Genomic DNA, 14659 nt, shown 5'->3' with positions numbered 1-14659 from the left:
CGTTCCCAGCTAACGGGGGGCAGTGCCTGGAGGCAAGGGCTATGCACGAAACCCTCTGGGTCCCCTTCCCCCCAGGGCCCCAAGGATGTGGTGCTGGCCACTTCTGAGAGCGGCACGGGGCCTGCGGCACCACGGGGGGCAATCCCGCGGACCGGATCCGAAGCCCTGAGGGCTAGTTTGCCCACCCCTGTCGTAGGGTCTCAGACAGGACCATACTCAGGGCGGGTAGCCCCTCCTGCTGCTTGCACCACCATGGCTACACTTCTGTTTTTAACAGGCTAGCTTGATCAGAGGTAGATTCATAGAATCCAAGATCAGAAGAGATCACTGTGATCACCTAGTCTGACCTCCTGTATAACACAGGCCATAGAACTTCCCCAAAATAATTCCTAGAGCAGATCTTTTGGAAAAACATTCAGTTTTGATTTTAAAATGGTCAGTTAGGGAGAATCCATCATGACCCTTGGTAAATTGTTCCAGCAGTTAATTACTCTCACTGTTAAAAATGTTACCCCTTGTTTCCAATCTGAATTCATCTAGCTTCAATTTCCAGCCATTGGATTGTGTTATGCCTTTCTCTGCTGGACTGAAGAGCCCATTATTAAATATTTGTTCCCCATGTAGATACTTATAGCCTGTAATCAAGTCGCTCCTTCTCTTTGTTAAGCTAAATAGACTCAAAAAGAGTTCAACCCATCACTCTAAGGCCTGTTTTCTAATTCTTTAATCATTCTTGTGGTTCTTCTCTGAACCCTTTCTACTTTATCAATATCCTTGAACTGTGGGCACCAGAACTGGACACAGTATGCCAGCAGCAGTCGCACCAGTGCCAAATACAGAGGTAAAATAACCTTTTTACTTCTGCTCAAGATTCCCCTGTTCATGCATCCCTGGATGGCATTAGCTCTTTTGGCCACAGCGTCACACCGGGAGCTCATGTTCGGCAAATTATCCACCATGAGCCCCAAATCTTTTTCAGAGTCCCTGCTTCCCTTCCCAGGATACAGTCCCCATCCTTTAAGTATGGCCTACATTCTTTGTTCCTAGGTGTACACATTTACACGTAACCGTACTAAAATGCATCTCTCTAGTGCGGGTACGTGTCCTTGTGCTGTGATTTACACCTTCCAGCTCTCGTGTAGACATACCCTGCATTATTCACCGCTGATAAGAGGTTATAGGGAGAGTGGTCGAGACCCCTCTGGGTCTTCTTTACATCAAATGCCCACACCACCACCTCCAAGCTCTTGGCACCTGGCCCAAATCAGCACCTGGGGAGGCTGAGCCCAGGAGGGCAGGAAAGGGGAAGGGATTTGAGGAATTTATCTCCCACTGTCGTCAGACTGTTAAGTCAGTCACAGCCTTGAGGTCCATTTGGGCACCAGTAGCACGGAAGAATCCAAATAACCAGGCAACAACAAAAAAAAAATCCCCTTCCACCTAGGACTGGCCAGAAGACTGTGCCCCATCCTACCAGACACAGATCTGGCCTCTGCGATCTACACATTTGTGACCTCCAGGTTCAATTACTGCAATTACTCGTTATATCGGGGAATGAAGCCACATGCCCTGGAAAAGCTTCAGCTGGCTGCAAAATACAGGCCAGTGAGGGCACATGGCCCTAGTGCTCTGGTGTCTGTGACAGCCCCACTGAGCACAGAGTGTAATTCACGATCCTTCCTTACATTCATTCAGGTCTCTCTATTGGATTGGCCCTGGCTACCTGAGTGATCACCTCTCCTTATGCACCCACAACCTCCCTTACAGCCTACAAGCCCCCTGGAAAATGAAATCATGATCGACGAGAGGAAGGTGTCCAAGTATGGGAGGCAGAACTTACACAGGAGCTGGAACCAGTGCACTCAGCTCATTGACACAGGAGAGAAGACACTACGAGCATCACCAGGGCTAATTGCAGGACTCAGCTCTGCCATTTAGCTTTCCCTCAATAATTGCTTCGCATACCAACAAACACCCACTCACCCACGGAAACAAAAACAACCAGAAACTAATCAACTATTTCTGCTATTGCGGAAAACGGGGGAGAGACAGAGTGCGTGCTGTTGCTAATACAATGTGAGGCCGACCGAAATAGGAACATCGGCCTTGCCAGACTGGATCAGACCCCAAGGTCCATCTAGTTCAGTATCCTGTCTCTGCCAGGGGCCATGCCAGATGCTTTAGAGGAAAACAGAGTATAATCTGCCCCCATCTGTTCTATCTTTGTACAGCACCTAGCACAAGGGGGCCCGGGTCCATTGTCACCTTTGCTGTATGTGGTCCCGATTATATGGTTAAAATAAGGAATGATGCATTTAGGGATGATCAGTCCCTATATGAGGGGAGTGGGTAAAATCCTCTCTAATGGTTCCTTGATGGCAGATAGGCAAGTCTAATCTAAAAAAATCAGTGTGCTATCCTTTTTATAATCAATTATAACAACGCCCCATAATTAACATTAAATCATAGAATATCAGGGTTGGAAGCGACCTCAGGAGGTCATCTAGTCCAACCCCCTGCTCAAAGCAGGACCAATCCCCAACTAAATCATCCCAGCCAGGGCTTTGTCAAGCCTGACCTTAAAAACTTCTAAGGAAGGAGATTCCACCACCTCCCTAGGTAACACATTCCAGTGTTTCACTACCCTCCTAGTGAAAAAGTTTTTCCTAATATCCAACCTAAACCTCCCCCACTGCAACTTGAGACCATTACTCATCGTTCTGTCATCTGCTACCACTGAGAATAGTCTAGAGCCATCCTCTTTGGAACCCCCTTTCAGGTAGTTGAAAGCAGCTATCAAATCCCCCCTCATTCTTCTCTTCCACAGACTAAACATCCCCAGTTCCCTCAGCCTCTCCTCATAAGTCATGTGTTCCAGTCCCCTAATCATTTTTGTTGCCTTCCGCTGGACGTTTTCTAATTATTCCACATCCTTCTTGTAGTGTGGGGCCCAAAACTGGACACAGTACTCCAGATGAGGCCTCACCAATGTGGAATAGAGGAGAACGATCATGTCCCTCGATCTGCTGGCAATGCCCCTACTTATACAGCCCAAAATGCCGTTGGTCTTCTTGGCAACAAGGGCTGACTGTTGACTCATATCCAGCTTCTCGTCCACTGTAACCCCTGGGTCCTTTTCTGCAGAACTGCTGCCGAGCCATTCGGTCCCTAGTCTGTAGCGGTGCATGGGGTTCTTCCATCCTAAGTGCAGGACTCTGCACTTGTCCTTGTTGAACCTCATCAGATTTCTTTTGGCCCAATCCTCTAATTTGTCTAGGGCCCTCTGTATCCTATCCCTACCCTCCAGCGTATCTATCTCTCCTCCCAGTTTAGTGTCATCCGCAAACTTGCTGAGGGTGCAATCCAGACCATCCTCCAGATCATTTATGAAGATATTGAACAAAACCGGCCCCAGGACCGAACCTTGGGGCACTCCACTTGATACCAGCTGCCAACTAGACATGGAGCCATTGATCACTGCCCGCTGAGCCCGACAATCTAGCCAACTTTCTATCCACCTTATCGTCCATTCATCCAGCCCATACTTCTTTAACTAGCTGGCAAGAATACTGTGGGAGACGGTGTCAAAAGCTTTGCTAAAGTCAAGAAACAATACATCCACTGCTTTCCCTTCATCCACAGAACCAGTAATCTCATCATAGAAGGCGATTAGATTAGTCAGGCATGACCTTCCCTTGGTGAATACATGCTGACTGTTCCTGATCACTTTCCTCTCATGTAAGTGCTTCAGGATTGATTCTTTGAGGACCTGCTCCATGATTTTTCCGGGGACTGAGGTGAGGCTGTAGTTCCCAGGATCCTCCTTCTTCCCTTTTTTAAAGATTGGCACTACATTAGCCTTTTTCCAGCCATCTGGGACTTCCCCCGTTCGCCACGAGTTTTCAAAGATAATGGCCAATGGCTCTGCAATCACAGCCGCCAATTCCTTTAGCACTCTCGGATGCAACGCATCCGGCCCCATGGACTTGTGCTCGTCCAGCTTTTCTCAATAGTCCTGAACCACTTCTTTCTCCACAGAGGGCTGGTCATCTCCTCCCCATGCTGTGCTGCCCAGTGCAGTAGTCTGGGAGCTGACCTTGTTCGTGAAGACAGAGGCAAAAAAAGCATTGAGTACATTCGCTTTTTCCACATCCTCTGTCACTAGGTTGCCTCCCTCATTCAGTAAGGGGCCCACACTTTCCTTGACTTTCTTCTTGTTGCTAACATACCTGAAGAAACCTTTCTTGTTCCTGTTAACATCTCTTGCTAGCTGCAACTCCAGGTGTGATTTGGCCTTCCTGATTTCACTCCTGCATGCCCGAGCAATATTTTTATACTCTTCCCTGGTCATTTGTCCAATCTTCCACTTCTTGTAAGCTTCTTTTTTGTGTTTTAGATCAGCAAGGATTTCACTGTTAAGCCAAGCTGGTCGCCTGGCATATTTACTATTCTTTCTACACATCGGGGTGGTTTGTCCCTGTAACTTCAATAAGGATTATTTAAAATACAACCAGCTCTCCTGGACTCCTTTCCCCCTCATGTTATTCTCCCAGGGGATCCTGCCCATCAGTTCCCTGAGGGAGTCAAAGTCTGCTTTTCTGAAGTCCAGGGTCTGTATTCTGCTGCTCTCCTTTCTTCCCTGTGTCAGGATCCTGAACTCGACCACCTCATGGTCACTGCCTCTCAGGTTCCCATCCACTTTTGCTTCCCCTACTAATTCTTCCCGGTTTGTGAGCAGCAGGTCAAGAAGAGCTCTGCCCCTAGTTGGTTCCTCCAGCACTTGCACCAGGAAATTGTCCCCTATACTTTCCAAAAACTTCCTGGATTGTCTGTGCACCGCTATATTGCTCTCCCAGCAGATATCAGGGTGATCGAAGTCTCCCATAAGAACCAGAGCCTGCGATCTAGTAACTTCCGTTAGTTGCCGGAAGGAAGCCTCGTCCACCTTATCCCCCTGGTCCGGTGGTCTATAGCAGACTCCCACCACGACATCACTCTTGTTGCTCATGCTTCTAAACTTAATCTAGAGACACTCAGGTTTTTCTGCAGTTTCATACTTGAGCTCTGAGCATACTGCTCCCTTACATACAGTGCAACTCCACCACCTTTTCTGCCCTGCCTGTCCTTCCTGAACAGTTTATATCCATCCATGACAGTACTCCAGTCATGTGAGTTATCCCACCAAGTCTCGGTTATTCCAATCACATCATAATTCCTTGACTGTGCCAGGACTTCCAGCTCTCCCTGCTTGTTTCCCAGGCTTCTTGCATTTGTGTATAGGCACTTGAGATAACTCACTGAGCGTCCCTCTTTCTCAGTATGAGGCAGGAGCCCTCCCCATTCACGCGCTCCTGCTCATGCTTCCTCCCAGTATCCCACTTCCCCACTTACCTCAGGGCTTTGGTCTCCTTCCCCCAGTGAACCTAGTTTAAAGCCCTCCTCACTAGGTTAGTCAGCCTGCTTGCGAAGATGCTCTTCCCTCTCTTTGTTAGGTGGAGCCCGTCTCTGCCTAGCACTCCTCCTTCTTGGAACACCATCCCATGGTCAAAGAATCCAAATCCACCTTTTAAACCACAATTCAATGTTTTCTACTTTCTCATTGGCTATTTAACATTAATCATCATCTTCATTAGCAGCTGCGTAAATTCTACATCAATAACTATCAATCTAGAAAAAAGAAAAGGAGTACTTGTGGCACCTTAGAGACTAACCAATTTATTTGAGCATGAGCTTTCGTGAGCTACAGCTCACTTCATCAGATGTTTAACAAGTTATCTGAAACATTTGTAAAAACCAGTTTGGACCAAAACATGTTTACAACATGACCTGGGGTTGTGTGCGAACTAATCTCTCTAACTTGCCTCTGAGCAGTCTCATTTCGCTCCTGTTTTACCATGCCTTGCTTGACTGTTGTCAAGCCTATTTTTAACCAATAGATTTTTGGGGCTACTTATAGTTCAACACATTTCTACAGAACATAAACAAGCAGCATCTTTATAGCCTACACCATGGTTGGGGTTCCTAACAGCTACAGTAACACAAATCATAGCAATTAGATCCGGAGTGGTGGTTGTGAAGTTCTTGGCCTCAACAGCTTCCTATGGCCATGAGTTCTGCAATCTAACCGCACACTGCGTGAAAAAACATTTACTTTTACTGGGTTTGAATCGGCCACCTTTTAATGTCATTAAATGTCTCCTTGTTCTTGTGTTAGGAAATGGAGACAACATGCTACAGAGTTACCGTTTCCAGTGGTTCTGGAAGCCGGTTAGCCTCTTTTCCCCCCCTACATTCCGAGTCAAAAGGACAATATAAGTCAGGCCCTACCAACAGTGCCAGGTTTACAATGGTGCCAGGCCCATGCTCAGAAGGGGCCCCGGCCTGTTCTGCTTGTACTGTGCCCTGAGACCCTGCCAGCCACTTGCTTCTCTCGGCCCGCTGGCGGAGGGCTCCTCTCTGCCCCTGCCCCCACCCGCCGGTTTCTCTCTGCCCCCTGGCCGGACCCCAGTGCACCTCTGGCTCCGGGCAGTCTCTGCTTCCTACCACCTGTGGGGCCCCGCTTGTCTCCCCAGAGCTGAGCCACCTGGGACTGGTGCAGAAGCCTGGCCAGTCTTGGTCAGTTGTGGGGGGGAAGGCTTGGCTGGGCCCCTCCAGGCAAGAATGTCCTGAGGGAGCCTGCCCTCGTCCGGAGGGGCTAGAGCGATTCCCCGCCCCGTGACCAACCCTCGCTGCGCTGCCAGCTCAGCCCGCCAGACACAGTTGCCTCTGAGCAGGGCTGGTGAGTGCAGCCAGTAGGCAGGGCACGGGGGAGAGGTCTCTGGAGGGCCTGGGCGGGTGCTGGGCTGTGAAGGGGCGGGGAGGATCTGTGTGTGTTGGGGCACTAGGGAGTGGGAGTTCTATGTGGGGGGTGCTGGCCAGCTGTGGTGGGGCTGTGTGCAGGGGGGCGCTGGGCAGGGATGGTGTTGTGCAGGGCACTGTGCATTTGTGGTAGGGTCGGGGGGGCGCTGGGCATAGCGGGTCCGGGGGCAGGCTCTGGCCATGGGGGGGGTGGTGGTTCCGGTGTTGGGGGGGATGTGTGCCATGGCATGGGCCTGCCCACGAGGGGAAGAGGCATGCTGGAAGCACAGGGCCAGGCAGGCTACTGTGTGTCTGGCAACTGCCAGTTTGTAAACAGTGCCCTCTCACAGGGCTGGGCAGAGCAGGGCTGCCCTCTCCATGCCATGCCCCATTGCCCCTGACTGGCCCCTCACTCCAGGGACCGACACACCACCCCTCCACCCCCACCCACCATGTTCCATTGCCCCCATGGGGGCCCACAAATATGTTTGGAGCCAGGCCCACAGAAGATTAATCCGTCCCTGCCTACCAAATTCAGGGTCCATTTTGGTCAATGTCACAGTCATAGGATTTTTAAACTCGTAAATTTCATGATTTCAGCTATTTAAACCTGAAATTTCATGGTGTTGTAATTGTAGGGGTCCTGACCCAAAAGGTTGGGGGGGCGGAAATCACAAGGTTATTTTGGGGGTGAGGGGGTGCAGAATTGCCATCCTTACTTTTGTGCTGCCACCTGCAGCCACCTTCAGTCAGCAGCCATCACTCTCCGGCCGCCCAGCAGTATGGGTGGCATGGTATGGTATTGTCACCCTTACTTCTGCCCTTCTGCTGGCAGACTGCTGCTGCTGGCCAACGACCACTGCTCTCTGGCCTCTCAGCTCTGAGGGCAGCACAGAAGTATGAGAGACAATTCCATGACGCCCCTAAAATAACTTTGTGACCCCCCTGAAACTCCCTTTTGGGTCAGGACCCCCATTTTGAGAAACACTGGTCTGTATAGTATAGGGTAAAAGTATACAAAAGATCAAATTTCACAGGCGGAGACCAGATTTCATGGTCCGGGACATGTTTTTCATGGCCATGAATTTGGTAGGGCCCTACAACTAAGTATCTTGGGTAGGTATAGAGAAGAACCCAGAACACTATTCTGGATCCATAGTTTTTGACAGTTTCACATGTTCTTTATTTCAGAGAGAGACTCAACAAAATGTATAAAGTGCATTTGTTTGTTTGAAGTACCAGGTGTTATTTAAAGTCCCATGAATTTCTACATTTTGGGAAATACAAAACAAGCATCTGCAGATTTTATTAGCTACACTGGTTACGTTTACAAGCTTTGCTTGCTGTTCAGTTTTTAAAAAGCCAGTGAATATCTTTTTAATAGCTCCCCTTCTGTCTTACAATGAGTTAATCTGATTGTGCAATTAAACAGGCCCACGAAGCAGAATAGGAGAAAACAAAGAGTGACTGATCTTGGAAGAAAAAACTCCACCACATTTTTGCAGATTTTGCAGGGAAAACCCCTGCAGATTTAGCAAACACTTCTTTGCAGATTTCTAAATCCCTCTTTATGGGCAATGGAACAAAGGACACGCCCTCTGTCTGCATCAGAGAGCAAGGTGAAGAAAACCAGTGCTTTCTGGCTGATGCAAAAAGGTCAGTCATCACTAGTTGCTCACTGGGTCTAGAACAGATCCAAATAAACGTACTTGAAATGAAATCCTAAATTGCATGAATGCTCTGAGGTAGTCTGAGACCAAAGGAATGATCCATGGACAGTGTGGTTTTCTTTGACTTGACATCAGTGGGGTTGCATTTGCACAGAAGTAACAAAGGGCGCCATCTGATACAATACGTTTAAGGAAGATTGCTTAAAAAGTTAGCATGAAGAGTGCTGTACACAGGACACAGATTAGCAATGTTTACTATGCTCTGTGCAAAGCTGTGATATATATTAAGATAACTGGTAGTTTCACAGCACAAGACAGAGATTGTGACACCAGCACGTGAAAAACGAAATCAATCTTGATCAAGTTCCATCTTGGATTATTATATTCCGCTGACCTAATTTCCTCCTGCACATTCAAATGGATGCAGTATCTTCCTTTACTTCCTGTCCTAAACTGCAGCATTGCATGGCCTTGTGCTGCAGACACATTTCACCCAACTGCCCTATGGCGGGGATGGAACCCAGGTGACAGGAATTGACGTCCTGTGGTGAATTCATAGGCCTGGGAGTCAGGGGATCTCAGTTCTGTTCCTGGCTCTGCCACTTGACTCTCAGGATAACCTTGGATAAGTCATGTCGCCACTCTGAGCCTCAGTTCCCCATCTGTAAAATGGGTAACATTTACTTCACTGAGCCATGAGAGGTTACAATTAATATTTGTAAAGCACTCTGAGACTGCGGATGGAAGCTGTGATAAAAGTGCAGGTCCTTTTTTTATTAATTATGATTATTATTTCATGTATAGTTTACGTAGCAGGTTGTATACATATTAAGGTTTTAGCTCAGTGCTTCCAAGACAAGAGAGGCTAACAAAGCAGCTCATTTTGACCTGGTCCTCATTTTCAGAGTCAACCTCACCTGAAATCAAAGGGTGCTGTGGACGCTTAGCATCTCTGTAAACCAGGCCTCAATGGTACTGAGGGGTTTAATGCAAAGGTAGGGTACGAGTTCAGTTGTTTCCTTCTTAAGCTGCTGACATCTGTCCTGGTGGCCCCGCCTCATTGCGGAAGTCATTTTCAAGAATAAAATCTTGTGACAAAGTGGGACACTTGGTGGGTGTGCCCATCTGCATACCAATGCCCAGAGAGCTCTTCCCACTCACAGCAGAGCTGGGAACAAGCTGCCAGGCGTGGGTGGGATTGTGGGGGCATGGAGGTTTATTCCTGTGGGTTTTGCAAGCCGGAAGAGTGAAAGAATTCCCACACAAACACACAGCCACTGTCAGCCCCAGACCCCAAGCGTGGGTTCTTCTCTCCATCATAACGAACAGCTTTTCACCCATCTATCCAAGGAACACAATCTTGCAAGGTGAGAAGTGTCACTCAAGGAAAGTGTGTAAATTATTTTTTTTTTAATCTATATCTGTCCTTGAAACAATTTCTGCAGTGAGCTCTGGGGAACATTTCCCATGCTCTGTGGATCCGAAGGAGAAAATATACAAAGTGCACCAGTTCTAGGAACCTTAGGTCCCTTTTTGTTCTCATCCACACCAGTGTAAAGCAAGAGTAACTCCACTGAAATCAGAGAAAGCACACTGGTGCCAAAAAAAAATAAAAAAAAAGAAGATCGGAATCAGGCATCTGTTGATCAACACGGAGAAAAAGCTGCATTACAAGGTGCAGGTCACCAAAAGGGTATGTGCAGAGGTAAACTAGTCACTGTGCCCTACATATTTGGACACTGATCCCGCAATGAGCTTTAATGTATTGACTCTGTGCAGGTGCCATCTGCGTGGAGCTCACAGAAGGATCACGGCGTGTGTTTGGAAACACAGAGTCCCTGGAACCAACACGTAGATCCTCACAGACTTAAATCATCCTTTCAAGGCAGATAGAAGCCTCCTCCCACATGGAAATCAGCTATCAGAGAAGAGTATGGTTCTGAAACAGCCTTCCAATAGGAGTTATGGGGGTAAAAAACCTAACTAGTTTTAAGATGGAGCTTGATAAATTCATGAATGGGATTACGGGATGGGATTTCCTGTGATAGCAGGGACAGGACTCGATGACATAGGAAATCCCTTCCAGTCCTGTTCTCTATGTTCCTAGTTTCATATGCATGTGACACTCCCATGTGAGACATTTAAAAATGGAGGTCTTGCCTACTTTGCATGGACACTAAAGATCCCATGGTACTTTTTGTAAGTAGAAGGAGCTAGGTCGTATCCAAATTTCCTCTTCCGCCACTTCTCACTATTGTGCTGGTTGAGTGCTGTATTTCCACCCCAGAAGTAGCTGCATTGTACTGGGGTTGAGTGTCAATAAGCGTGAATAGTGCTTTGGGTCTCTTTGGGATGAAAGATGCTACTGAAGTAGCAAATACTATTGAGTGTATTCATAATGGTAGCTGTCCTGCTCTTGCATGGGATGGGAAGTTATCGGAGCTTTGAGAGGTTCTCAGTGCTCTGAGATTGCCTGCAACCACTGCCATAGAAGGACTTTTTGATTTAATAATCAGCTGCTGATTCTGCTAACATGACTCACAGTAGAATGTGGGATTCAGAAAAAACAGTGCATCAGCAGAGGGTTATGAAAAATGTTTTTTAAAAGATGGATTTTGTTTTTTAATCACTTCCATTTTTGTACAAATATATTTTGGTTCCCTTATTTTATATATACTTGCACACTCTATGGAAACATTCAGATCAGATTTCCATGCCCTGAACTATTCAGAAGCAGAGAATTTAGTTCTAGTACTCAGAGCAAGGTTTAGAAATCTGAGTTTTATTCTCCCACTAGCACTGACTTGCTGCATAATCTTGGGAAAACCACTGAATTTCTCTCACCTGGGTAACACAGATGTAATACATCCCCAACTGTCAGGAGACATGTGAAGATTAATTAATGTTTGAGAAGGCTTTGGATGAAAAGTGCAAAGCATTAGTCTGATCACTAATGGTCAAAGCAGGTTCCTACATTTCTGAAGTTCCCAAATGGAGGCTGACATACCTCTAATTTACATATTAGCAAATCTTGGCATTCATCTTCGGTATATCAAAGGTTCTACTTTTGCGAGGGGGGGGAAGAATTAAGTGATAATATAGCAGATGGGGGGTTTCAAGTGAGCCTAAAGAGACGGGGAGGGGAGGAAATCGATGAGTGCTTAAATCCCTTAAGCACCTTTGAAATCCCAGCTTTACAAAATAATATTTGCCTCAAAATGAATGCCAGAGTCTTTAATTTTATTTTTCTGATTGACACAAATTCAGACAATACATAATTAATCTTACAGTTACACAGTAGCTTTCACATGCATCTCTCTGTCTTCTTGGTCTAATTCCTGGTCCTGCAAACGCTTCTCCAAGGCCAAACCCTAGCACCCCCATCAGGCCACACTGAAGCCAGGCACAGAGGCCCATCCATATTCCATGTGTGGAACATGTTACAGGACTGGGGCTTTAATTTAAAAATTCTATAGAATTTTATATTATTTTAAAATTCTATATGTAAATTTGCCTAATGCAATAATCAGCACATACCCACCACCAACCATTTAGGTTCTACAGCTAAGATCAACAAACACACAAACATCTGAATCTAAAGTGTTATTATACATTACTTGAAAGCCACGCTTTGAACCCACAGTATTTTAGCGCAGATATTATACAAATTCAATATGCTTTCAGTGTCCTTTGCATTCACAATACATAATCCATTACAAAAATGGACAGCTATAGAAATATGCCTCCCTGCCTAGTCAGTTAAAAAAAATGTTCTCTTCACCTACTTTAAACAGTCACAATCAGCTTTTGCTCAATTGTATGCCTCAAGATAAAGGTGCAAAAAGCATACTCCACTGCCTTATTAACTTGATTATTTTCATCTGGTAAAACTCATGCTTTGAGACATTGCAGGTGAAGTAATTAATGGGCAGTTTCTTGCAGTTGTTTGCTCATCACTGTCAACACCTGGCTAGCAGGTTAAACCACCACCACCACCTCCTCCTAACTCAGTGTGCCCAGGTTAGTGCATCACAGGATTATTAATCCTTCAGAGATTAAGAAAAGAAAAAACTACCAGGTGCCTGGGATCTAAAACAGCTCTCATCCACCTGCCCTATGGTCTTCCAGAACCCTTCAAACAGCACTGACAGTAAAAATACAGAATTACATTTTAACTGGCTGCAATTTTTAGTTTCCCAAGATAGCGCTGTGAAGACGAGCCCGATACATTTTATAGAGAGCCCCTAACACAGCCCCTGCCCTTATAGCATTTCATCGGCAGGTATTACTACCCGTGTAGATTTAATGCAATTCAATTCACAATAAGCACATCTGCATTTTTTGAAAAGCCTAAATAATTGCACAGTGGACAAATGCATTAACCAAAAGATTTTTTGAGGGCAAGCTTTTTGCAATTCGCCAATTGCGCTGAAATCCCTCGCAAGGTGTCACACAAAGCTGCTGCAAAAGGAAAAGGAGGACTTGTGGCACCTTAGAGACTAACCAATTTATTTGAGCATAAGCTTTCCGGAGCTACAGCTCACTTCATCGGATGCTTGCAGTGGAAAAGACAGTGGGGAGATTTATATACATGGAGAACATGAAACAATGGGTGTTACCATACACACTGAAACAAGCCTAAGGCACAGCAGCCTTGCCTCCCAGCCTGTGGAGGAGGTGAAGAGAAGTGAGCCCAAAATCCATGCAAAAGGTAAGGGGAAGAAGAGAGATACCTTACCCACATGAGTGATGACTGTAGCCAGTCGCTGGGTTAGCTCCTGGTGTGACATCTCTTCTTCTTTTAACCAAAAAAGCATCTCACCGAAGCACTGCACAGCATTTAAAAAAAAAAAAATGCAACTGGAGTGGGAGGCTACACACACACAAAGCAAGTACCACTCCCAGGGTAGGATTCTTCCAAGCTCCTTACATCTCCTGGGCACTGGCCATCTTCTGCAGTCTGCAACCCTGCATGCGTGGGGATAACCCCCTAACAAAGGTTCTTTTACATGAAAGGTAATAAAATAAAAAAGCAGAGTTGATTGCTTAGGGGTTTTATCCCCCCCCTTAAGAACGAAACAAGGAATAAAGAGACAAATCAGCTGCCTGCTACCTGCCTCCAGGGAGGCTTGGGGATGTTAATGCTTTGAGTCAGGAAAAAATCCTGGAGCTATGGACTATTGTAAAGAGGAGTGGCGCTTGCAAAGGGAAATCACACCATTGCAGCCTGAGGTCAGCTCTCTGTTTACTCAGGAGTGGCTGGAAGGAGGCTGGTGCTTCTCTGCCCCCACCCTCCTCCACCTTTGGCAGTGAGAGATGTATGTCCATTTTAAGTCTTATGCTTGGTTGACCTTAAAGGATAAAGCACACACACACACACACTGAGCCTAGGGAGTTTGTTAAAATCCTCATCACGTCTCTTCTGGAAACATTGGACAAAGAGAGAGGTGCGGTGGGCTGTTTAAAACCTGAGATCACGCTATGGATCTGAATATTACTCAGTCCTTGGGTTTGGCAGGATTTTTAAAGGCACCTTCCCCATTGTAGAGAGTGAACAAAGCACCAGGTGAAGACAGGGGGCAGAAACTCAGCCCCTACCCCACCCTCCTGCAAGGTGATATTGATAAGCCCTGTGGCTTCGCTTTTCCTTCCAAAATCCTTCATTGATCCAAACCAGCCCAATGTTATTCTCTGCACAGGGAATTTTCCCTGGGCAGTGGGAAGTTAATCTCAAAAGACCCTGGTTTTAAAAAAAGGAAAGAAGAAAGAAAGATGTGAAATACCAGTTTACAATGGAGAAGCCACTTCACATGCGAAATAAATATAAAACACCTAGGGAGCATTTACATTTGCTCTTCTGCTAGTGTAACGTTATCTCCCATCCTGGGACTTCCCTGCTGGTTTTGCCAGCATCTAGTGTTCCATATGTAGGTAGAGCCCTGCAGAGATACAAAATTTGTCTCTACATTTGATCTGCAGATATCTGCATTCATGGATATAAAGCAGATATCCGCAGATTTGCGGAGCTCTACCTGTGGGCATTGGTTGGTATAAATAAACCAAACTGGTGCCTACAGGGGGCCAGCATCTTAGATCCAGAAGCAGAGCTGAGACCACTAGGTGGTGCAAGGGCAAAGCAGCTGTCTTGTGGT

At 46.5% G+C, this 14659-nt stretch overlaps 1 protein-coding gene across 5 annotated transcripts in view; it reads right to left on the bottom strand.

Annotated features, from left to right (window-relative positions):
* The window catches only part of MCF2L2 (MCF.2 cell line derived transforming sequence-like 2), a 319822-nt gene extending 306103 nt beyond the window's left edge, over positions 1-13719 (bottom strand). For all 5 annotated transcript variants that reach the window (XM_073359253.2, XM_073359256.2, XM_073359257.2 and 2 more), the window contains exon 1: positions 13246-13719. In XM_073359253.2, the coding sequence (XP_073215354.1) occupies positions 13246-13324 (79 nt within the window). In that variant the 5' untranslated portion in view covers positions 13325-13719. The remainder of the gene's footprint in view (positions 1-13245) is intronic.
* Positions 13720-14659: the final 940 nt, after the last annotated feature.

This window comes from Lepidochelys kempii, chromosome 9 (genome assembly GCF_965140285.1).
Source record: "Lepidochelys kempii isolate rLepKem1 chromosome 9, rLepKem1.hap1, whole genome shotgun sequence".
NCBI lineage: Eukaryota > Metazoa > Chordata > Testudines > Cheloniidae > Lepidochelys > Lepidochelys kempii.
Note: the sequence above shows the minus strand (reverse complement) of the source record. Positions and strands in the feature narration are given on the sequence as shown.